General features: G+C 38.8%; 1 protein-coding gene across 15 annotated transcripts in view; it reads right to left on the minus strand.

Annotated features, from left to right (window-relative positions):
- TAB3 (TGF-beta activated kinase 1 (MAP3K7) binding protein 3) overlaps positions 1-26,857 on the minus strand; it is an 88,145-nt gene that overhangs the window by 41,827 nt on the left and 19,461 nt on the right. For 10 of the 15 annotated variants that reach the window (XM_045582352.1, XM_036439727.2, XM_045582350.1 and 7 more), the window contains exons 3-7: positions 25,626-25,710; positions 15,524-15,715; positions 8,629-10,054; positions 7,521-7,681; positions 255-348 (exon numbers count right to left, since the gene is read on the minus strand). In XM_045582352.1, the coding sequence (XP_045438308.1) occupies positions 255-348; positions 7,521-7,681; positions 8,629-10,054; positions 15,524-15,625 (1,783 nt within the window). In that variant the 5' untranslated portion in view covers positions 15,626-15,715; positions 25,626-25,710. Of the gene's footprint in view, positions 1-254; positions 1,785-7,520; positions 7,682-8,628; positions 10,055-15,523; positions 15,716-19,277; positions 19,339-20,813; positions 20,906-25,625; positions 25,711-26,857 lie in introns of those variants that run through there. The other 5 variants (XM_045582347.1, XM_045582349.1, XM_036439734.2 and 2 more) reach the window with 5 other exon arrangements.

Consider the following 26,857-nt stretch of genomic DNA (forward strand, 5'->3'; position numbering starts at 1 on the left):
AGTAAATGACTAAAAGAAGATAAATACAGAATTAAAACAGAATAGTCTTAATGATGAAATTACCAAAGTAAAACTATTTTTTGATCCCCCAGTCCAATCTATTACCATGGCTGGAGTGATCTCTTTTACCGGGATTATAATCTTATAATGGACAAAAACTATTTCTTAAATCTATAAAACCAAAATGATTGCTATTTAAGCAGCTTAAAACACCACACTATTACTTATGATTTACCAAATAATCAAATCTATACCTCTAGATTGAAGGAGGTCAACTTCTTTCAGTGTACAGTCAACATTTATCTGGAGTTGTCTGTTCATGCTTCTCAATCTTGTCATTTCCTCAGGCTAGTAAGAAAGGACCCAAAATAGCAATTGTGGGAAAGTCATTATCAAGCCCAACATTTAAGAACTGCTATTCATTTTAATTGTTCTGATTGGTTATTACCAAGAAGATGGCCTTAATCCATAAGAGGGCATGATTAAGAAGTCTTATAGTTTTCAAGGAATAGTCAGGTAAAATGGGGACATCAGTATGGCCACGTATAAAAAATCTGCATATAACGTGGCAGGCTACAATACTAGACTGTTCTATCATACAAAATACTACCATTTTAATTAGAGAGCACTGAGAATGTTTTATTTCTATGTTTTCATAGTAAGGGAAACTGTAGTAAGTAGGAACCTTTTAAACAAGCCACATCCATTATTTTAATTTTGTCTAGGGATAGTTAAAATTACAACGGTATTGCTCAGCCACTATGGCTTGGTGGTTGAGTGTTGACCCATGGACCAGGAGGTCAGGTTTGATTCCCATTCAGGGCACATGCTCAGGTTACCGGCTCAATCCCAGTAGGGGGTGTACAGGAGGCAGCCAATCAATGATTCTCTCTCATCAATGATGTTTCTATCTCTCCCTCTCCCTTACTCTCTCTGAAATCAAGAAAAACATTAAAAAAAAAACAAACACATTACAACAATACTAATTTTAATTAACACTGAGTGCCAGGTACTGTGTTCACCAGATTTCTCTCATTTTTTCCTCAAAACCATTTTTCAAAGTAAGTACTAATATCACACTCAATTTATACATAAGGATAGTGGAGGCACAGAGGTTATATAATTTTCCCAAGGTTACCAACCTACTACTTAGGCCTTTCAGGACATACATGAGACACTAAAATGTGAAGAGAGTCCCGTTCTTCAGTTACAGTTTTTTGGAAGCCTTTATTTCCTCTGACATTCTAAATTCGTTTACTATTTTACATATATGTACATGAAAAAAGTTAGGGTTTAGACTCCAGAGGCATAGGTACTGAAGCTTTCAGCACAGCCTGGATATTAACTCAGTTTCTAAGGTGATTCTGTAAAGTAAAAGATAAAAATCTGCTATGATAGGAAAACAAAATAAAATCTCACTCTTGAAAACACGTATTTTGCTAAAAACTAAATACACTGTAAGAGTGAATAAACAAGAGCAAAAAGGGTTATTTTCATTCACAATAATGCAAGATCTTATGCTTAGGAGTTATTACTAGAATAAGTGGGAATGCTCTCTAAATTAGCAGGTATCAAAAGTTTAAAATAGTAAGAGCTACAATCCCTTAGAATGCCAGAGGAACATAAAAGTCATTTAGAAACATTTATTAGGGACTGCTTTTCTTTTCTCATTCCTATGGGTAAATCATGTGACTGATGCTATCTTCCTAGGAATATGTGAAGAACCTATTTTTCTTTGTAGAATCATATCAGCAAAGTCAAGTACCTGAAGGAGCTGATCTTTCCTATATATTGGGGTGGGAGGAAATGTTTTAGCCAAGGTGTACCTGAATAGTCAAGCTCTGTAACTAAGTATGCAAATATTATAATACACTTTATATGAAGAGACTACTGCACATTTGCTTATAACAACAACAATAACAACAAAAGCTCTTATCAACAGGCTCATTTCCAAAGACAGGAGAACCACTGGAACTCACTAAACTGTTTAACTATAAGATTCCTATGTCCTTTTCTGAAGCTTCTGATTGAGGGGGAAAAGCTATTTTTGAACATCATTACATTTGTCAAAAAGTACAGTTTTTCATGTAGAAAGGATTTTGAGATTGGCTGTGCATAATTTACAGTTGTTTGTAAACTACCAGAATGTTTATAGCTACACTTTTTTTTTTTCAAAAAGTGACATATCTTGAGCCTACTGTTTCAGCACTTTAGGAAGCTGTCTCACAGAGACCAATGTTGAAGACCACTGATGGTCTTAGGTGCCTTGGCCCCAATTATGCATCTGAGAATCAAAGCTGTGGGTTAGTCCACAAGCCCAATTAGTCAGAACAAGACGAATGGGAAAAAAACTTGGGGGAGTGGGTAATTAACAGCTCTCTGCCTATTAAAATCTTACTTCTCCTTCAAGGTATAACTTAGATTTTCCTCTTCTCCATGAAATTGTCTCATCTTTGAACATTGCTAGCAAAAAACTAACATTTCTATCTCTGAGCTGGGAAGCACTTAATATTATTTATTATTCAGTTGGCAAGCACTTCTGATTTGCTACCTTTCTCTCTCTCTCTCTCTCTCTCTCTCTCTCACACACACACACACACACACACACACATTCACAGACATATGTATATTTTTTTACATACAGATCTCTTCCAATAGATGGCATCTCTCACAGCCTTTAATACAATGCTTTGCATATAGTAGATTGAGAAAAATTATGCTGGGCATGCATCTTATACTTTTGCCCTCCTTCTTAGCTCCTCTAAGTTTCTGTAACTGTACACAGAGTTGGTCAAAAGTGTGCATTCCAGTCTCATTAGTCACACTTTTAACAAAATTTTTATATACTGCTTGATAAAAAAAAAAAATTCATTTGAAAACATGAAGGTAGCAATACACGCTCCATAGCAAAAAAGTCAATTCTCTATTACATAATCCTATGTGACTGGGACAATGATAAGTAAGGATAGCCATTTACTGAGCACCTAAAACATGCCAGCCATTTTACATACATTTGTCTTTTTATTAAAGTGTACTTGTTATAATTCCCTTTTCTAGTTATGGAAAATCAACTGCAGAGAAATTAGATATAACCTGTGAGTGCTAGAGCTGTTTTGGCTCCAGAGCCTATGTGGGCACACTCTTTCAACTGTCATGTGCCTCAAATGAGCTTGTATGAAGGAAAAGGAGATTCTGACAAAATCCTTTGTTTTCAGATTTTCTATATATGCCTTGTGTTATGCATGTTTCTGAAGTTAAAAGGAAATTATTTTTATAAAACACTTCAGATTTATCTCAAGTATATTTTCCAGTATCTTGCAACCAACATTTATTTTATACCATTTGTTGAACTTTATATAAATTGTTTAATGTGTTATTTAATCCTAACAAAAATCCCATCAGTATAACCAATGGATACAGACACTGGGGAAGTGGGAGCTTGTCTGGGGTGGGAATGGCTGGGGGAGGGGGTGTGTCAACTGGGTTAAAAGAAGACATATGTAAAATTTTAGACAATAAAAAAATGAAAAAAATAGCCCTGACCGGTTTGGCTCAGTGGATGGAGCATCAGCCTGGGGACTGAGGGGCCCCGGGTTCGAGTCCAGTCAAGGGCACATACCTGGGTTGTGGGCTCGATCCCCGATGGGGGGTGTGCAGAAGGCAGCTGATCCATGATTCTCTCTCACCATGGATGCTTCTATCTCTTTCTCCCTCTCTGAAATCAATAAAAATATATTTTAAAAAAATGAAAAAAATAAAAATAGTACAATCAATCATAAGAATAAAAAAGGAGAAACAATTGTAATAATCTGAGCAATATTTATTAAATTGAAAAAAAAGAATAAAAAAAATCCCATCAAATGGGTACTGGCATATCTATATATATAAAAGCCTAAGCTACCACCCAACTGAATGGATGACTGAACAAGCTGTGTGGGGCGACCAGGCTGGCAGGGGGGTTAGTGAGGGATGATCAAATGACTGAACAGTAGGCTGTGTGGGGTGACCAGGCTGGGAGGGGGGACAGTGAGAGGCGACCAGGCCAGCAGAGGATGGCAGTGAGGGGGTGACCAGGCTGATTGGGGTGGGGGTGGGGAATTGGGGGCAACCAGGCTGGCATGGGGGGCAGTAAGGGGAGATCAGGCAGGCAGGCAGATGAGCAGGTAGGAGCCAGTGGTTCCAGATTGTGAGAGGGGAGTCAGACATTCCCTGAGAGGTCCTGGATTGGAGAGGGTACAGGATGGGCTAAGGGGACCCACCCTCCCCATGCACGAATTTCGTGTACTGGGCCTCTAGCATTATAATAAGGAAACAAGCATTGCCCTAGCTGGTTTGGCTCAGTGGCTAGAGCGTCGGCCTCCTGACTGAAAGGTCCCAGGTTTGATTCCTGTCAAGGACACATGCCTGGGTTACAGGCTCAATCCCCAAGTAGGGGGTGTGCAGGAGGCAACTGATCAATGATTCTCATCATTGATGTTTCCATCTCTCTCTCCCTTTCTCTCTGAAATCAATAAAAAAATGTATTTTGAAAAAAAGATAACAAGCATAGAGAAGGTTACATATCCAAGGATATATGAGTGACATGAAAGCAGCAGAAGTAGGATTCAAGTTCACGCCTGAATTGAGAGCTTACTGACTTAGCCATAATTGTCCCTCAGCCATGAAATCCTAATAGTCTTTCATTTTACTGTAGGGCCTAGGAGCAGAAACACAGGGGAAATCACACACTCAAATTTCTCACTTCTCAAATACTATCACCCACATGAGCTATCAATTTCTGAAGTTTGCTGATGGCTACATGGGGGCTACATAAGAGTTCAGTTTTATTATCTTTGAAATTCTCTATAATAAAAAGTTAAAAATAAATTACAGCCCAGGACAGCAGTTTTACCAAGTTCCTCTTTTTTCTAAAGAAGTGTCATCAATAAAAGCTCTCACCTAAAACCTGGGTTTTTTAGAAACACTAACCTATGCTACATTAGACAGTTCTCTACTTCCAACAACAAAAAAACCAACAGGGCTTTATTTAGTAGGGGTTATCACACAGCAGTGGTTGACAATCAAAGCTTATATGGTTTTGTTAGAGAAAATAACTTCTTTGCTAAGAAAGTCGATGCCCTACAAGTACCTAAAGGACTCCCAAGTGCCCAACAATCACAGGTGCTTTCTTGTATGAATTACATTCTTCAGTATCTCTCTCCATCAAAGGATTCAGTTAAGATTTCAAGTGAGAAAAAATGAGGCAGAAATATCACCTTTCAGTTCAAGATAGTTTTGTAATATTCTAAGAGATTTTAGTATTAGAAAAAAATTTCACTAAATTATTAAATATTAGAGGCCCGGTGCATTCGTGCACCATGGGGTCCTTTTGCCTGGCCTTTGTGGATCAGGCCGAAACCAGCTCTCTGATATACCTTGAGGGGTCCCAGATTCTTAGAGGATGGTTCCCAGAATTGGGCTCCCTCCTTTCTGGTTCCAGGTGTGTTACCCAAGAACTGCAGCTGCCAAGTCACTGCAGCTCCTGCGTTCAGTGTCTGCCCCCTGGTGGTCAGTGTGTGTCATAGCTACTGGTTGGAGCATCTGCCTCCTGGTGGTCATTGTGCATCATAGCTACTGGTTGGACAGTTGGACAGTCCCTTAGGCATATATATATATATATATATATATATATATATATATATACACACACACACACACACACACACACATATATATATGTGTGTGTGTGTGTATGCCTGTTTCTCAGCCCTGACCCATGTGGTTCAGTTGGTTAAGTGTCATCCGGTGCACTCAAAGCTTGCCAGTTCCTTAGGCTTTTATATATATATATATATATATATATATATATATATATATATATATATATATATATATATATATATATGCCTGTTTCTCAGCCCTGACCCGTGTGGTTCAGCTGGTTAAGCGTCATCCTGTGCACTGAAAGCTTGCCAGTTTGATGGGTCAGAACACATACCTGGGTTATGGGTTCAATCCCTGGGTAGGGCACGTATGGAAGGCAGCCAATACATGTTTATCTCTCTCTCCCTTTTCCTCTCTCCTAAGCATGTCCTTGGGTGAGGAAATAAAAACAAACAAAAAATATGCCTGTTTCTCAAAAACATCTACTGGTTCCATATGACCAGCAGAATAAAATTCAAACACTTCAACCTAGTGTTCAATATCTAAGCCCCATTCCACCTATGAACATGAAACTGTTAAGACATCAGAAATCTCAGCTTACGTGAGAGAAAGAACTGTTAATTGCTGCTTCCTGAAAGTCTCTATCTTGACTTCAAATCTCCTTTGCCTCGTTCTTTTCCTTTCTAAAATGGCTTCCCCTTTCCTCTCTGCTTATACAACAATATTATATACTGTTTAGGGCAGTGGTTTCTTACCCTTTTTTTCCTTCAATCTGTTTGTAAGAGGCCTAACATATATGCCCACTTCTCTAAACTTATAAACTTTGCGAGAGAGATTACCCTTAGTTTAGAGAGGGTAATAAAATGAGGAATGGCTCTGAGAAAAAAGTAGAGATTGAAAAACAGGCAGGATTTGTACATGCAGAGTTTTAGAATGGCATTCCAGCAAGAGGAATATGATAGAGCAGAGAAGTGCACTGAGTATAAACAGAAACTAGTTAACATATGAGTTCTCTTATAGGTTGATGGATCTATTCTTCCCACTAACAGGTATGAACTAAGCACCTAACATTGGACCATAATCACAAATTATGAAATATGGTTGTTGACTGAACATTAAAAGGTCAAATTATAGGTGGTTGGATCAGAGAAAATCTGTGATGTCCCAATATTTTAGAGACTTGTTTCAAAATTTTCAAAACTGTTTAAGATCTTTATTAAATACTAGAGGCCTGATGCACAAAACTCGAGCAAAGGGCTCGGCCCTTGTAGCCACAGCTTCATCTAGAAGGTTGTCCAGAAGGATGTCTGGCTGGCTAGTCTAATTAGCATATTATGCTTTTATTATTATAGATTAACCAACATGTTAAAACTATATTATCCAAAATCTTTTCATTAGAGTAGTTCCTGTTAGGACTATTGTCAATACGGTTATTTTAGTTTCTACAATTATTTATACATAACAAAATTGCTCTGCCTTAATAAAGTCTATAGTCAACACTCCCAAAATTCATATTGATCTCACTGTAGCTCATATAAATTAACATACTTAGAAAAATAATTTTTTAATGCTTGGAAAAATATGTATGTTTAGAAGAATACACAAGAACAATTTATAAAATATTTGCTCAGGGTGCACTCTTCATTTCTATTTTGACACAATGCAATTTTTGTAAATGAGATCTATAGCTTGATTATAATCATCAGTATTTAAAAATACTAATGAGCCTGTGGAATTCATACATATGAAAAAAATAAAGCATCAAATTATTTTAATTAGAATTATTGAAAGCAAAAGTTCTTCATCTACTGTGTAAAAACAAAAAACTCTGTCAGATAGAACACCCCCACCTTCCTATCCAACACATCCCAACTTACCGTTGGACTCGGAGTGGTGCAGCTGACCCTTCTGAGCCGTCTCTGCATTAGGTCATGCTCCATACCGTTAACTTCAGCCTTCAATCGTTCTAACTCCTCTTTCTCAAGTTTCAATTGCTTTGCTAACCTCTCCATCCTTGCTCTCTGATGCAACAGCAAGGCTATAGCATTACAGATAAAGTAATTGCAGAGAATAATATTGAACAAGTGAGCAGGAAATTTCTATATGCATAGCTAATGTACAGAATACCTGTAAGGAACCCTGTAATCCAACTTCAGTTGGCATTGATTTTCATGTCTTTCTAATGCTAGCCTATGTTCATATCTGCTTTAATTTCGCTTGTAACTGCTGCCAAAATGACATTATCTATATGTCCCTCTTGTTCTGTTATCCATAGTTTCCCTAAAATTCTCCTCATTTTAAATACCAGGCATACTGATGTTCTTTTCATTAAATTCTGATGTCTTAAAACAATCTGAATAGACTTTTTAAAAACTCTATTATATTTACTAGTACTTAGGTCCATTTTTAATAAATAATTCTTTATTGTTGAAGGTATTACATATGTCTCGTTTTTCCCCCACTGAGTCCCTCCAGACCGCCCTACCCCCCACCCCAGGACCTCACTGCCCCATTGTCTGTGTTGAAGGGCCATGCATATATACTAAGGTCCATTTGTAATCTAACAATGTTCTTCATTATCAATCCAACTTCTTATAAATATTGCATCCTTCAAGCCATCCTTTTAGAAAAGGTTCAAATTCTTTCACCTTGATAAACTTTAGTCTAGCCTCTATAAATCTTTTTCCCCCATTCTATATTTTTAACAGTATTGATTTCACTTAAAAATTATTTTTCTCACGACTGTTCTTCCTAAAAGAACAGTCAGTAGTTACTTATTAGGTTACTACTCTACATTTTCATATTTTAAAATTAAGTCTGTAGATGGCTCTCAAGCACTAACTTTATTCTTAATAGCAATGCTACTACCCACTATTTAATAAACAGTACTACTAAACATCTAATTAAAACTAAATAGCTAACATTTATTCCTTCATTTCCCACCCCAACCATAAAGATTAAATTTCATAAAAAGGATAAAAGTACCTTGTGTATAGGCATAGTCATCTGATCCAGAACTAGAACTCCTGTGATATTTATGGCTTCCCTTTTCTCCCAAAGAGCCTGGAATCATTGAAATAGGCTGAATAGGTTCTGGGGCTGCAGAAGGTTCTTCTTGGTCCACTAAATTTAAAAGGTTTTCAGTCGTTGCTCGGCCTACGGTAATTTTAAAAACTGTAGTTGGGTTTGGTATTACCCGAGGAGATGGTGATGGAGCGCATGAAGGTCCAGTTGGCTGTGTATATGTAATATACACAGGATTAACACTAAATGGAGGTTTTGGTTGACTGGATATCCCTCTTGAAGGAGAACTTGAGGGTGGAGTGGTGGCTGTGTACAGCGAATGCTGATTCCGTGGAGACGGCTGATTACTGATAGGTGAAGGACTCCTTTGAGAGGGTTCAACTGTAATTTCTATCTTCTTCATGGATCCTTTGGGTAAGCTAGGTGTTGTATATGGGAGATAAGCTATTGAATGGTTTCCCTGTTTGTGATAGCTAGAAGGTCCTTGTTGATAAGGATGAGGTGGAGTAGTTGAAGGACTCGGGGGCATAAAGACATGGGAACTCGGGTGGCCCAACGGTGAAGGTTGCACTTGATGTTGTGGAGAGCTGTAGGGTGAAGGACACTGCGAAGGAGGTGGCGAATGGTAAGCAGGCTGAGGAATCTGTTGTTGTTTGGGAGAATACTGAGAAGGTTGATAGTTCTGTTGATGTGGATAAATAGGTAGAGGACGTTGGCTATAATGAGACACTGGGCCCTGTGGTGAAGACTGCCATGGGGTACTCTGAGGAGTTCGTCTTCCTGATGGACTCTGAGATGTCTGTCTAATATAAATAGAACCAGGAGACCCATAGAGATTGCTTGGAATTTGTGGAAGGATTTGTAAAGCTCTTGGTACAGTCTGTCCAGAAGGGAGGTTTTGGGATACTGTAACAGTAATTGGATTTGTACTATACCGAGGTATGTGCATGTATGAAGGAGGTGAAGGCCCTTGCATAGCAGACGGATTCATTCCTGTTTGCATCGAAGATGGCTGTTGAGGTGGCTGTGAAGGAGGAGTAGCTGCACTTCTGTTCTGTTCATTCATAAAAAATGGATTGTAGTTTGGAGTAGCAGCCACAACAGCTGGGGCTGAGTGTGGTTCCGGAACTAAACATATCAATTGTTTACCTGCTGCATGCTGTGGATCAATATGTCCATCACTTGAACTATGTACCAGTGTTCGACCACCATTAAGTTGTGCTCCATCTCCTGGGTGGTAGCTACTAGGAGAATGGATTCCCAGGTTAATATGCAAAAGGCGATTTCTATTGATTCTGTTGTCTTCTGGACTATGGTATTCCATATATAAGTACTTGCTACTCTCCTGGGAAAGGGCTCGGCAACAGGCTTCAAGATTGTTGTTATTCTAGGGAAGAAAATTGGTTAAGGTAAATTGGCAAAATTAAAAAGTCCTAACAGCGGAAGTCAAGCTTTGCCGGAGAGTTATGCAAATATGATTGTCACAGAATTAGCAGAGAACAGTATTTTAAGCACAAAATTCTTCATGATCATCTATCCTGAAAAGGAGATCTCAAACGATAATTTTATAGACATTTAGTTTACATGACTAGTGCTACCTTTATTGCTACTGAAATACGAAGTACCTACGAATGAACATTGTGACTCAAGCCCAACTTTTCTGACTCCAATTCCAGGACCCATTTATACTTGTCACATCTCAAAAAATTAAAATGTTGGGCTAATCTTGTATTCGCCACAATTGCTGCAATATATAAGTATAAATAATAGCCATCATTAATATTTAAACATGAAAATAACCATGCTTTAGTTTTCTCAAGGCACTGAAATCACAAAAGAAAAAAACTAACAAGCAGCCTTCACTTTTCTTTTAACCAAAGTTATCCCTATATAACTTCAACTGTCTCTATCACTATGAAAGATAAAGCTAAACAAAGAAATCAGTAAAAAAAAAAAAAAAAAAAAAAAAAAAAGCCCCTTTTTGAACTATGTCGCCATGACTTTGCCAAAGTTACGATGATTTAACACAAGACCAGGTCTTGGCTGACTTCATGAAATTCTTCACAATTTTACAGTCTTTTTACCTGATGAAAGGTAGCTTGGTAAACTTTCAAAATCATGTAAGGATTTTAATTTTTTGAGTTATACACACACAGATAAGATAATAGCAAACATTTTAGATGTTCCAATTGACAGTAATGAAACTATTAACAGGTTCTCTCTTTTTAAATTTTAAGATATAAGATAGTTTCCATTAAAATATAAAATTCAGATCTACGTTATTAGCCTAACACACTATTATTCATTGACTTTGAAATAATCTGTTTTCTCCCCCTGGCCAGTGTGGAGTGTCATCCATCCTGTGCACTGGCAGGGCTGGGTTCGATCAGGGTGTGTACAGGAGGCAACCAATAGATGTATCTCTTTCACATCATTGTCACTCTCTCTTCTTCTTCTCCCTTTCTCTCTAAAATCAATTAAAAATATTTTATTGATTTCAGAGATGGAGGGAGAGAGATATAGAAACATCAATGATGAGAGAGAATCACTGATTAGCTGCCTTCTGCAGTCCTCTTACTGGGGATGGAGCCCGCATCCCGGGCATGTGCCCTGACTGGGAATGGAACCATGACCTCCTGGGTCATATGTTGATGCTCAACCATTGAGCTTCGCTGGCTGGGCTCTAAAATCAATTAAAAAATTTTTAATTAAAAAAAATTCCTGGTCAATGTGGTTCAGTGGTAGAGCATCTTCCTATGCACCAAGAGGTCCCCAGTTTGAGTCTCAGTCAGGGCACATGCCCAGGGTAGTGGGCTCAATCCTCAGCAGGGGGCATGTACAAGGCAGCTGATCAATGTTAATGCATCAATGGATGTTTCTATCTCTTCTCTCTAAAATCAATAAAAACATTAAAACAATCTTAAAGAAATAATCTATTAATGTTTCTTAATTATCACTACCTTCTCTGTAGTTCTGCCGAGAACTACCTAAGGTTAAACCTAAGACAGGACATACAACGCTACAATTTTATTTATTAAAATTTATTTCAGAGAGGAAGGAATAGGGAGAGATAGAAACGTCACTGATGAGAGAGAATCATTGATCGGATAACTCCTGTACTCCCCCTACTGGGGACTCAATCCCTGATCTCTTGATTCATAGGTCATTACACCAGCCAGGCAATGCTGCAATTTTAGAGCTGTGAGAACTCTTAGGTTTCATCTACTCCAGAGCAACTCATTTACAGATAAGAAAAGAGATGCCTGGAAAATTACAAGGCTTGACAACAAGCACTTAACTGGTTAATAGGAGAGCCAGGTCTAGATTCTTAGTTTCCTGGCTTGCAGTGCTCTTTCCCCTAAAACGCAACAATGTCAGGGAGAGGATATTAGGCCAAAAGTACATTACTATACTAAAGCTTTAGGGAGCAATAGGAGATTTGGTCAAGCAAACCTTTGCAAAATGAAGTATCAGAAATTTAAAGAATTAATGTTCTAAACATTCTACAAGTAGATTTTATCCTTTTCCTTATATAAAGCTTTTTATGTTTTTAATCCTTACCAGATAATATTTTTTCCATTGATTTTGAGAGATAGTAGTAGTGGAGAGAGAAACATCAATGTGAGAGAGACACAGATTGGTTGCCTCCAACAGGAACACTGATCTGGGGGGTAGGGATTGAACCTGTAACTGAGTTATGAGGTACCTGTCCTTGACCAGAAATTGAACCTGAGACCCTTCTGCAGGCTGATGCTCTAACCAGTGAGCAAAACCAGCCAGGACATATAAATCTCTTCCTCTCTGAAATCAAATTCAAATACTTTTAAAAATACTTTATGATCCACAAGGAAAAAACACACAATGTTAAATTTTAAAAAGAAAATAATTAGAATTCAAAGTCTGGGTTTTTTCTTATCTTTCTTGGAAATCATGCTGATCAAGGGAGAAAAGCTAGATATTAAGCAAAATTGGAGCCAAAGGATTCAAATGTCACTTACATAGCTGGAGGGAAAGAAAATATGAAAAGATTATCTCCTTAAAGTATTTTTATAAACCCATGGATTAAGAGGAGCACACAAACTTGAGAGTTTTATTTGAAACCTAAAGCAGTTATGGACACTTAACTATTTGACATTTGTATTATGGTCCAGAAATTTCATATTTTCTACACTGAAATAGGTAGCCTAATTAGTATTGTTGCAAAAAGGATCCAAATTCAAAATGATACAAAGTTAGTTTTGTCAGCTTATTTCAAATATGTCTACAGTGACAAGTTGAGTAAATTTTTCTATGAAAAAAAATTTAAATCACAAAAAAAGATATTTAAGTATTTTAAAAAGAATACCACCAGAATAGATTCAAATGTCATATTTAACCTAGTAAATATCTTACAAAAAATGAATTAAAAACTTTTCAAACAGCAAGCATGAAGAATAAGACAAATTAAAACTGTTTAGTTAGCCGAGACTGGTTTGGCTCAGTGGATAGAGCGTCAGCCTGCAGACTGAAAGGTCCCAGGTTCGATTCCGGTCAAGGGCATGTACTTTGGTTGCGGGCACATCCCCCAGTAGGGGGTGTGCAGGAGGCAGCTAATCGATGATTCTCTCTCATCGATGTTTCTAACTCTCTATCCCTCTCCCTTGCTCTCTATTAAAAATCAATAAAATATATTTTTTAAAAAACATGTTTAGTTAAAGAGGTTATAGTTTTTATGAAGATATACAGTATATGAACTCTCTAGAAAGGACCGATGCAAAAAAAAGTATCATACTTTCAGAGTGATCCTAAATTGAGGGATGATATAGCCCTGAGACAGAATGTAAGGTTTGTATTTTAAAATGCAAACTACTGAATACCATATATTTCCTGACCCAGTAGGAGGTAAGTTCCCTATCAATTACCGCATTTTTCGGACCACAAGACACTCCGGACCATAAGACGCACCAGTTTTTAGAGAAGGGAAATGAAGAAAAAAAGATTCTGAAACAAATAGTGTCCTAAAATATTTTATGTGCATTAAAACCCAACATCACAGTCATAAACACATGTAATCAACCCTGTAAAGTAAACAGCAGCATTTAGAACCATTTTAGAGCCGGGCAAGCACACAGAGACCACACAGAGCCGGGCAAGTAAAAAAACTTTTTTTTTTAAAAGTATATGTGTAGGCTATATTTGGACCATAAGACGCAGGGACTTTTTCCCCCCACTTCTGGGGGGAAAAAAGTGTGTCTTATGGTCCGAAAAATACGGTAACTCTATTAATTCCAAAGGAAGAAAATGACAATGTAAGTTATCACCAAATGTTCATTGAGTTGAATTTATATTGATAGATCCATTCCTTTAGTTTAGTAAGTAACATGAAAACAACTAAGCCACGAAAAATTACAGGTGATAAAGAACTAAGTAAAGCTCTAACCGATTTGGCTCAGGGATAGAGTGTCAGCCTGTGTGGACTGAAGGGTCCCAGGTTCAATCCTGGTCAAGGGCATGTACCTTGGTTGTGGGCACATCCCCAGTAGGGGGTGTGCAGAAGGCAGCTGATTGATGTTTCTCTCTCATCGATGTTTCTAACTCTCTATCCCTCTCCCTTCCTCTCTGTAAAAAGTCAATAAAATATATATATATATTTTTTTAAAGAACTAAGTAAAATAAAATAAAAAGATCAGAGCTAGGTGGGGCCCAAGGAGATTACTAGTGCTTTAAACCAGAGCTCCACCTGGATTCACTCCAGTGGGAAATACTTTTGATATCATTATAATAAGCTAATTATTAATAACTAGAGGCTGGGTGCATGAAATTCATACACAGGCAGGGTCCGTTCAGGCTTTCCGGGCGGCTGGCCAGGGCCTTCCTTCCCTGGCTGTCAGCCAGGCCTTCCTTCACTCTGTGCTGCCTCCTGGTTGTCAGCGCACATCATAGCGAATGATCAAACTCCCAGCTGAACTCCCGAGGGGACACTTTGCATATTAGCCTTTTATTTATTTTTTATTTTTTTTATTTGTTTGTTTGTTTTTAAAACATATTGTATTGATTTTTTACAGAGAGGAAGGGAGAGGGATAGTTAGAAACATCAATGACAGAGACACATCGATCAGCTGCCTTCTGCACACTCCCTACTGGTTATGTGCCTGCAACCAAGGTACATACCCTTGACTGAAATCGAATTTGGGACCCTGAGTCCGCAGGCCACCACTCTAGCCATGGAGCCAAACATGTTAGGGTGCATATTAGCCTTTTAGATAGACAGACAGATAGGGAGATAAGGAGATAGATAGATAGATAATAGATAGGAAAGGAACAAAGGGAAGGCCAGACATTTCTGCAAGTTCCCTGCAAAACACTGACTAGACAAAGGGAAGATGCCCAGTAAAGTTGGGATGACTAGGGAAGACATGGTCTATCAGAGATAAAAGGTCTTTATTTCACTAGCAGACAAGACAAAACAAAATGAATGTGGTTAAAGAAAGTGGCCTTAGAGGCATTTACTAAGTAGAAAAACAGTAAGAAAGAGTGAACTCTACAAACTTTCAAAAATACACTCAAAAGTACATAGTCCAACAAGTTATAAATTTGAGACTCAAAATTCAATTCTACAGTTTTAGGGACTGATGACCCAGCCCAAGCAATTGATATATGAGGAGAATCTTATTTGCTACATTTTTTTTTTTTTTACCACCACAACAAAGGTTATCCAATCTAAAATGTTGATAGCACCGAAGTTAAGAAATCCTGCTCTGTCACCCTTGCTCCCTACACAAGAAAATTTAACAAGAGTTTTAGTTGCCACAACACAATGTCAGCTCTAATAAGGTAAAATATATCTTAATATCACTATCATTGGTGGGTAATCTACCTGTAACATGCACTGAGACACCACACCCTCTGGAATCTCAGGGAAACGTTGTCGGAGGTCAAGGAGAACCTGCATATCAAGCTGTGGACTGCTTTGCGCCATGCCAGAGCAAATGGTGGTCAAGTTTCTCTTAGGAAATGGATGCTAACCGGCTTTCCAATAGCAATGGTCTTCCAACACCGCAGTCATTTTCTATTAAAAGAAATTAAGGTATGGTTACATTTAATTACATATTTCATTTTATTCAAGGAGAAACCATTAATATATTAAAGTGGAAGGTTGGAAACCTAGCCAAAGATTTTTCTGATGTAATATAGTCATTATTGGTTTAAACACAAGAAAAGCCAACCCCCACCCCCCAAACTTCAATTTCAGTTAATTGTTAAAAAAAGCTGATACATTAAAAATACATAGTAGTATTAGTTGGCACATACTGTTTGCCTTATATTCTCTCTGTACTTTGAAGCCAAAAGGTTTGAATTTCCAGTCTGAGTGAAAGAAGCCCAATATCTAAATGAAATAAATGGGAGGGGGGAGAGAAGGAAATATGTAATTCTTTCTTTTAAAAAAATGATGTTGGTGGACCATCAATAGTCAGACCTTCCCAGCTAGGCTTTTACCTAGCTTTGATGCCACTGGCACAGGTGCTAAAATGGCAGAATGTGGGATTAGAGTTTAAGCAGAGGAAATTTACCCCCAAGCATACTGACACTAGTTAAGCACCCATGTAAATAAGGCAACTCATGCAGTAATAATGAAATCATAAATCAACTAGCAGCACAAGGGTCAATTAACCAACCTATTTTTTAATCCTTATTTCCCTTTTATTTAAAAAACTAGAGACCCGGTACATGACATTCATGCTCCTGCCTTGAGCATCTGCCCGCTCGTGATCAGTGCATGTCATAGTGACTGGTCGTTTCACAGTTCAGTTGATTTGCATATTAGCCTTTTATTATATAGGATTGATTTTGAGGAAGAGGGGGAGGAGGTGTGGGAGGAGGGGACAGAGAGAGAGAGAGAGACATCAATGTGAGAAGCATAAATGTGAATAACATAAATTGGTTGCCTCCCACACGGTCCCTAATGGGGGATTGAACCTGCCACCTTTTGTGTATGGAACGACACTCCAACCAATTGAACCACACTAGACAGGGTTTATTATTTCCAATTTTTTACTATGTTTTTAGTATTGATTTTTTAGAGAAAGAGAGGAAGGGAAGATAGAAAAAGAGATACATCTATGAGAGAAAAACATTAATTGGCTATATCCTGCACACACCCTATTGGGGATCAAACCTGCAACCCCAGACATGTGCTCTGACCAGGAATCGAACAATGAACTTCTGGTTCACAGGTCAATGCTCATCCATTGAGCCACACCAACCAGGTAATTTCCCATTTTCAAAAGGCAAAAACAAAACAAAAACCCATAGTGTAAACTATACAATCTCATAATATTTGTGCTGTGTTCAGTCATTAGTCAAATATTTTTAAGAATAAGAAATAATCATCTGCATCTTCATAAGATTCCATGGAAGCAATAATTATAAAATACATGTCTAAACCACACACATAAGGGAGAGTTATCCCACACCAAATCTTCTATTTCATGCAAATAGGTCCCAGAACTGTAAATCATACCATTACTTACAGCAATGTAGACTACTACACTGCATATTTTACATAAAAAGTATTGACCCAGTTGGTGGGGCCCAGCTGCTTGAGCATTATCCTGTGCACAGAAAAGTCACCAGTTTGATCCCTGGTCAGGGTGTGTGCAGAAGGTAACTGATAAATGTTTCTCTCTTACATTGATGTGTGTGTGTGTCTCTCTCTCCCCCCACCTCTCCTTTCCCCTCTCTCTAAAATCAATTTTTTAAAAGTTAAAAATAATTAAAAATAAAATACTGAATTACTTTTGCTGGTTTATAATTAAGTAGATAATTAAAAATAAATTTATAGAGTTTATGGAATCGCTAATCTGACTTTCATTATAGGCACAAAATTTCATTTTGCATCCAATCTGCTGACTTTTACTGGGCATCTAGATGTCTCTTCTTCCTTCCAAACCAAGACTATCAAGAGTTATGTACTTTTTGTATCTGCAAGGTGTTCACAAAGCTCCTATGTATAAAACTCTGCCTAACCATAGGTAAAAAGAGCCATTAGGGACTGCTTAATGACTTCCAACAATCTACACCAAAGATGTCTAAGGAACATGAGGGAAAAAGTAAAATGTGATTGAAGAATATAGGTTACTTCCAGTGCACACATACATGGATCTTCTGGCCACCTTGTATTATACCGATCCCTGCAATTCATTCCTCAGTCTGTCCTAATGTGGCTGATCTCACTGTTCCACAGAAATACTCTCCCCATCATCTCTCTGCCTCTAAATCCAGATGATATATGTATTGCCCCTTGACCTCTGAAGCATCTGTTACTACTGATCTATGCCCCTTGGCCTTTGAAGCATCTGATACTACTGATCACACTCCTTCTTTTCACAGTCTCTGTGACACCATAGTAGCACGGTTTCTTCCCTCCTATCACATTAATGTTTCCCTTGTTTTTGCCCGCAACTGCCTCTTCTTATTCTACCTGTTTTTGCCCAGTGATCACACCCACTACTAAGGTTTCAAAAATGTATAAAGGCTGATGATTCCCAACTTGATATCTTAAGCATCATTCTCTCTCCAAGACTCCAGACATATAACCAACTGCCTAAAACAGCACCATAAGGAAATACCCAAAGCTATCAGTCACTATGTCCAAAAAGGAACTCCTTACCCGCAGCCCTTCCCCAAAGGCTTTCTGTTCTCTCCATGAATGTTACCACTCAGTAGAGCAAATTAGAAACCAGGGTGTGATCCTTGACTTCCTGTTCTTGCACAACCAACTAAACAGTGTGTGAGATCAAGTGGGTCATGGTTTATATCCTGGTTCTGGCATTTATTAGTCTGTAGAAAAGATATTCAATCCTTATAACTTTGAAGCTTCATCTGTAAAATGGAAATAACAGTAGAATTTAAATGGAAAACAGTCTTAAGTCAGGAAGCATTAGTTACTATTATTCAGGGCATGTCTGAATATTATTCTCATCAACTTCCTCTGGTCTCCCCATAGGTCTTGCCTTCTTCCACATCACTGCTAGAGTGTTTGTTTTCTTAGATGCAAATCTGGTCTTGTCTCCATCCTTTGCATAGATGTCCTATAACCGCCTTTTCTCAGGGCATTATCCCACAATCATCTATCTGCCTGAGACACTTTTCTTTTTTTTTCCTGAGACACTTTTCTATTGTCCTCCCTCCCCTCTGATTCCCCAAGTCATCCCGATACCCTATATCCTATATGTTGGCACTTTCCAATGACCCCTTCCCCCTTCCTTAGTCCTACTGCCTTGCCTCTCATCCTACACTGAGTTAGAGGACTTTGCACTATGCCACCACAGCAGGCTGTGCTTATCCTCTCAGGAGAACCAACACTATACTGAAGCCACTTGTGTACCTGAAGGTCTCATATAAAACTGAAGCTCCCCATGAAATTAGCTGTTATGCCAGAGAGTGAAGAAGTACTCAAAAAATAATGGGAGCTGGTCGCAGGACCTGTGAGTCAGCTTAAAGAGGCTCCCACTAGCCAAATATTTGACAGTTTAAACACCAAAATAATTAAGGATAGTAATGGATTACAGGCCTGTAGACGAGAGGAACCCTTAAGTCCATATCAATAATAGTTAAAAATACACACTTACATAGATGGAGAAGGGAGAGCTTTTGCTTAGAGTAGAATCCAACTGGCAAACATGCAGAGTGCTAGAGCGGGAAAAATCATTTTGTAGCTATCACAGTATACAAACTGCTTCTAGCAAAAATCACCAATGGTTAATAAGTCTAGGGGGAAGTATGAATTAGGAGCAGGATATATAAGTGGTCTTAAAGTATCTTCCCAAAGAATTGCTGATTAATTGCATGGGGGAAATTTTTAACTATACAGTGGATAAATTGAGCAACATCTTGATTGGGTGAATAAATTAACATAATCAATAAAGGACAGATAGACAGCATTCACCTCCAGATGTGATACCCCCAAAATATATCACTTTATAGTATTCCAGTCATGGATGCATAACCTGAAATGGCTCATGAGGAAACAGATAAACCCCAAATGAGAAATGTTCTATTAAAACAATGTAGAGAGTAGGAAATGGTGAGAATGTCATCTTAAAAATGCCAGTGTCATAAAAGATTTAAGGCTAGAAAAATATCAGAGATTAAAGGAGATAGAGCCATGAAAACTAAATTGAATACCTGATCCTAGACTGAATCCTATACTAAATGGGGAAAATATTTTTTGAAAATAAATGGATCAATTGAAAAAACTGAAATGTGGATGACAGATCAGAAAAGGTATTCTATTAATTACTCAATTTACTGACTTGAATTTGACATCATCATCCATGTTTCTATCTCTTTCTTCCTCCCTTCTCAAAAATTAATAAAAATAACCAAAGGACATGTGTGCATGCATATAAGAATAACCAATGCACACAGATACCAGGGGGTAAGGGCATGAATGGGAGAGGACCGGTGGTGGGGGAGGGGGCAATGAGAGGATAAGGACACACATGTAATACCTTAATCAACAAAGAAGGAAAAAAAGAAATCCAAGGACAGATATCTCTCTCCTCTCTCTCTCTCTCTCTCTCTCTCTCTCTCTCTCTCTCTCTCTCTCTCTCTCTCTCCCCCCCCCCCCCTCTCTCTCTCTCTCTCTCTCTCACACACACACACACACACACACGCACACACACACAGTTAAAATTAGCCCTGGCCAGTGTAGCTCAGTTGGTTGAGCATTGTCCCATGCACCAAGCGGTCCCATTCCATTCATGGCCAAAGCACATGCCGGGGTTGCGGGCTTGATTCCTGGTAGGGGGCGCACAAGAGGCAGCTGATTGATGTTTTGTTTTCACATTGATGTTTCTCTCCCTCTCCTATCCTCTCTCAAAATATCTTAAAAACACACACCAAGCACTCGTTTTATAGTAACGTATTTCTGTATTTAAGCCCATAGAATGCAATGAAAATGAAGCATTGTCATATACTATCTTATACAATAGATTTGGATATGATATAGGTCAAAACATATAATCTATTCTTGTCCACATATAGTTGACCCTAGACCAACATGGGTTTAAATCACACAAGTTTACTTATATGCAGATTTTTTTCAATGAATATACAGTTGGCCATATGTATCCTTGGCTTTCACATCTGAAAATTCAACCTACCTCAGATAAAAAAAATATTTTTGATCCTTGGTTGGGAATCTGCAGATCCAGAGGGTGACTGTATGCATTGTTCTATGCCATTTTATATAAGACTAGTGGCCCAGTGCAAAAAATTTGTGCACATTAAAATGGAATTAGGGAATTAATCAGAGGAAGTATTTTAATATTGCTATTTGCCCTTTCTCTATAATAGAAGTGTTGGAGATGAAAGAAAATTAGTAAAATGTATATGAATATCTTCCTCCTGTCAGAGTCTGGGGTGCACTATGGGACACAGAGTCAAGTCTCCACCCACCCATGTGTGCCTCAAAATTGCGTGAGACGCAGACCCAGCTGCCCCCCGCATTGGGCTAGATCCATACCCAACTGGTTCCACCCTTGTCAAGCCCTGTTGGGTAGGAGGCATAGCCTGAGGTCCCCCCGCCTGAGGTCCTCTGTCAATCTCTGCCAGGTGGAGGGCATGGCCTGAGGCCCCCTGTCAAGCCCCATGGGGGCGGAGGTGGGACGCAGGCTCAGGTCCCTGCTGATTGCTCGTTAAGGCTCATTATGGGAACTCAGCCTCCACTGTGGGTGCAGCCATCTTGTGTTACGGAAACCCCCGCCATTGCTGTGGATGCCACCATCTTTGTGGTGAAGTGACAATCAATTTGCATATTCCCTCTTTATTATACAGGGTACTTGAGCACCTGCAGATTTTGTTATCTCCAGGGAGTAGGAGTGGGGGGAGTAGTCCTGGAACCAATCCCCCGTGCATACTGAAAGACAACTGCAATTAAGTTTTGGGGGAATCAAACGTTATTCAGATACTCAACTGTATGGGGTCAGCACCAGTAAACCCCCACATTCAAGGGTCAAGAGTATATTAATATATGCAACAACTATGCAAAAGTTAACATGGAGTTTATCTCTTAACATTATACTGAGATGCTAGTTTTTATACAATATTAAAGTGATAAGTGATGATTTGACACTTTAAAACCAGGCAGAGTACTCACGCACTATCTGAACTTAACTGGCTAGACTAGGATGTGACCAAATTCCTAAGACACCCTTGAAACACCCCCACTAAAAACACAGATGGTCACAGCTGTGGACTGTGGAGCTATGTAGGCAGTAACCCTAGATCAAGAAAGAAGAAATAGTGAAGGCATAAATCACACAGTTCCATAGCCACAAAACCCAGGAGAGTCTTTGGGGTCAAGCCTTTATTTCTGAAGGCAGGACGAAGACCGGGAGCTTAGAATAGTATGCGTTAGCGTGGAATCACTCAGGCTTCCTCCAGTAGTGCAGCTACATACCCTACCCAACTCAGGAGTGCTAGCACCATAAGAAACAGCAGCTGCAGGAATTTCTCCCAATAGAATTCCTCCTTCCAAAGAGAGGAAACTCTCCAAGAGCTCTCTTGTGATGCTACAATTCTCCAAACTCTAGAAAATGACCTTGACACCTAGTGCTTTCTTTCCACGAACTTTTCTGAGCCTAGCAAATACGGTCAGTACTGTGATAGCCCTGACTGTTTACCTGTGCCAGAATTTTAGCTAACTTACTAAAATAATTACATTACATGTTACAAACCAATGATCTGTGAACTGAATCCATCCCACCCATCTGCTTGGTCAGAGTTAAAAAAAAAAAAAGTTGACACTTTAAAATGGAAATTATACATAAAAATTTGAATATCTAGCTTTCCTCTGAAAAATCAGATCTAGCATCTGGTTGAAGCTAAGTAGTCACTCCCTATTTTAGAAAGGACATATACTATCCATCTTGCCTAGTGTCTACAGTGTCTCAGGCACTGAGGCCTGGCCTTGCTTTATTCATTGACATAGCTGCTGGATCTGTGACACCTGTAAGGTGTTCGAAAGAGAAGCTTATAGATAGTATGGTATTAGTCTAGTCTAGTGTGTCTTAATGGTATGCTGTTAATGTGGTAGTCTGGAACACAATTCTCCATCATGAAAGCCTGTTCCATGTGTCATGAGATCTTTAGCATCCTGGCCCCTCCTGTAAAATTCTAAGAATACCCCAAAGGGGGGCCTAAGGAAGCAACAGTATTCCAGGCTGACAACTACTATTACTGTGCTAAGTTTGGTGAGGTGAGCATTTCCCAGGTTTGAAGAAGAGTTAGCTTTGCTTTAAGAGGCAAAAGAAAGAAAACAAGATTAAAAAGAAAAGAATTGCCAGGCCATAGTGGCTCAGTGGTTGAACAACAACCTGCTGTTGGATCTTTGTATATTACTCTTTATTTCAATCAGTGTATGCTTAATTTCTGATTGGTCCTTTTTCATATTCTTGAAGTATCACTACATTTATCAGAAGTTTCTAGAAAATTCTTGAGTAACTTTATAACAGTGGATTTGAACTCTATATCCAGTAGTTTGCTTTCCTCCATTTCTGTCACTTGCGACCTGTTTCTTAGACTCTGAATTTTGGCTAATTCCCTGTGTTGATAGAGTGGCTTTTGTACTAGGTGTCCTATAGGGCCCCGTGGTTCAGCCTCCCCACTTACCTGAGGTGGACACTCTTGGTGCACCCTTTTGTGGGCCATGTGCACAGTCTTGTTGTTGTTAAGCCTTGACTGTTGTTATCCCTGGGAGGAACTCGCCTCCAGGCCAATTAGCTGTTAGGATAAGCTGTATCTATGGTGGGGAAACTTCTGTGCTGGAGACACCCTTATGGGGCAGGACTTCCTTCAGTGGGGCTTTGGTGCTCACTGAGTCTGCCCCCTGAGTGTGTCCCTTATGGATCTGATGAGTTGTAATCTGGAGGGCCCCACTCTGACCATTGGGTATATTGGCTCTTGGATCTCCAAGGAGGTGCAAATTTAGCTCTGCCTGAGGTCATCCAGCAGGAGGTACAGAGAGATCTGTAGATTCCTCTTCTTTGTTTGGGGTTTGGAAGTGCCCAGATGTGGCCCAGCTGTGAAGCAATGCAAGCTGCTGTGGAGCCTTGCAAGTTCTGGGGCTCTCTGACCCAGCTGCAGTTTGTTAGGAAATTTTAGATTCCAAAGGACAGGCCAGGCCATTCATATACAAAAGCCTCTGCGTACAGCTGGGGTTGGGTTGTAAATTGGGTGGGGCATGGTCTCTGGGAATCAATAGGGCAGAGCAAACAGCAATGGCTGACCTTCAGCCTTGCCTTTAGTTGCTTCCGGGTCTCAGTGTCTTGTGGTAATCCCCGCAAGCACCTCTGAGAAAAAGCTGCCCTTGTGTTCTGGCCAGATGCCAGACAGTCCAGTTTCCCCCCCATATGAGTCTGGGTCCCCAGAGTCTCGCCTGGAACTGGAGTACAGAGCAGTTGGGAGCTTGTATCTCCCTCATGATTTAAAAAGATAACTGAGTCCTCAGTTGCCAGCTCTTTCCTCGTGTGCCTCCATTCCTCCGCACTTTACTTCTGCACCTCCTCTGAGTCTCAGTGTGCTTTTCTCTTGCCTTCTAGTTGTAGAATTTCCACTCTGTCAGCCTTCCTGTGGTTCTGGATAATGTCTGTTTTGTCTTTTAGTTGTAGTTTTGAAGTGGATGTGCGAGGCAACAAGTTCAGGTGTTCACCTGTACCGCTATCTTGGTTTTCCCCCAAATAATTTCTAAAACAATCATCCTATATGGTTTTCATTACAGTGGAATCCAAACAGTCATATAAATGCTGCATCTGTTTCATATTGTTTTATATTTTCAAGAGATATACATGAACTAAAACAATATTCACATTAAAAGAATCATCAAAAGCATTGTCAAGGCCTAGTTGGTTTGATTCAGAGGTTAGTCCTGGAGAGGATGTGGAGGATAGGAAAACCTAGTGCACTGCTGGTGGGAATGCAGATGGGTGCAGCCACTGTGGAAAACATAATGAAGTTTCCTCAAAAAATTAAAATATGGAACTGCATTTGGCCCAGTGATATCACTTTTAGGATCACTAAGAAACCCAAAACACCAATCAGAAAGAATGTATGCACCCCTATGTTCATAGCAGCACAATTTACAATAGCTAAGATCTGGAAATAGCCCAAGTGCCCATCAATAGATGAATAGATAAAAAAGGTGTGGTACATTTATAACATGGAATACTATGCAGCAGTTAAAAAGAAGGATCTAGCACCCGTTGAGACAGCAAGAAGAGACCTGGAGAATATTATGCTAAGAGAAATAAGCCAGTCTGAGAAAAATAAGTATCACATGATCTCACTCATATGTGGAATCTAATAAACAAAATAAACTGATGAACACAACAGATCCAGAGACATAGAAGCATGGAACAGATTGTTGAATCTCAGAGGGAATGGGTGGCTGGATGGAAAGAGATCAAGCAAAGACTTTGTATGCATATATGAATAACCCATGGACACAGACAATAGGGTGGTGAAGGTCTGGGGCAAGGGGCGGGAGCAGGCTAGAAAGAATCAATGGGGAGAAAATGATGACATATGTAATACTTTCAACAATAAAGATTTAACAGAAAATTTTAAAAATACACGTGTTAAAACACACACACACACAAAACCTGACAAGGCCATCAAAACAAGAGAAGTCTGAGAAACGGTCACAGCTAAGAGGAGCCTTAGGAGACATGAAACAGAAAACACATTATGTAAAAACAAAGGAAATGTGAATTAACTGAAATATGAACTTTAATTAATAATAACGTTTCAATACTGTTCAATTAATTTTAACAAATGTACCATGCTAACGTAAGCTACTGATAAGAAAGGAAATGGAGCACAGGGTATATGTGAACTCCCTGTATTATCTTCTCAATTTATCTGTAAAATTAAAACTGCTCTGAAAAATAAAATATATATAATTTTTTTTTAATTACCTTAAGGTGGTTCATGAACCCTGGCATAGGCGTCTTATTCACATCTCCAGTTCTGAAAGCACCTTCTTTTCAGTAGTCTGGAAGTCTAACAAAATGAGACAGTTATCCTTCTGCTAACTTCCAAAGTCAACATGGAAGAATGACAAGAATTCATAAACCTCCGATGCTTTAAAGTAATAGGAGACAGAATGCTAGACCACACTTTTTAGAGCAGGTGGTTCTTCCCCAATTATCGTCACAAGCTGAATCTTCTTTTCCTTTAGGTCACAAATATCTTCTACAGCAGCAGTTAAAAAGACAAAAAGATAGTCCAGCCCTAGCTGATTTGGCTCAGTGGATAGAGTGTCAGCCTGTGGACTAAAGGATCCCAGGTTCAATTCTGGTCAAGGGCATATGCCTGGGTTTCGGGCCTAATCCCCAATAGGGACATGTAGAAGGCAGCCAATCAATGATTCTTTCTCATCGTTGATGTTTCTATCTCTCTTTCCCTCTCCCCTCCTCTCTGAAATCAATAAAGATATATATTAAAAAATAAGAGAATCCACCACTCATTTTCTTAAGGCTTATGCAGCACATCTGATTGTGACTTACCATCCTAAGCACCTCAATTCTTTTTAAAGAAAGGATGAGCCTGGGCCTACCAAGCAACTATAACATTTTCTATTGCATAGCTAAAATAGCATATCACTTTTCTAAAAATACTATTATATAACCCATTTTTGTTCTATGAAGAATAATTATATATAGAATAGTAACACTTTTATTGGGTTATTTTGACAATTGAGCATTCTCTCTCCCCATCATTTAGAAACTACCTTCATTCCCGGAATACGTAGTAATTCAATGTTAACTTTATAATTTTAGGGCAAATATTGGCTTTATAGCAGAGCCATCATGTATACAAGTTTCTAATAAATCTCCTAACTCCACTTCATTTTATAACCACAGTAGAGCTAAAATAACATATCTTGTTTATACTGTATAATTTCAGCACTTTATTCTTCTTTTAATCTTAATTCCTGTTACTTTATCTTAAACATTATCCAATAAATGAACTTCAAGCATGAGCAAGAAGTACTGTGCACCTACATGAATGCTGTCTACTATCATATGTAATTGCTTTTTCCAATCTTCTAACAGATGACAATGCAAAATCCACCCCACATTCATGTTAACCTCTACCATCAAATTTTCAATCTTTCTACACTTCTTAAATGCCTATTAAAAGTCAT

The sequence above is a fragment of the Pipistrellus kuhlii genome, unplaced genomic scaffold (genome assembly GCF_014108245.1).
Source record: "Pipistrellus kuhlii isolate mPipKuh1 unplaced genomic scaffold, mPipKuh1.p scaffold_m20_p_16, whole genome shotgun sequence".
NCBI classification, from domain to species: Eukaryota; Metazoa; Chordata; class Mammalia; order Chiroptera; family Vespertilionidae; genus Pipistrellus; species Pipistrellus kuhlii.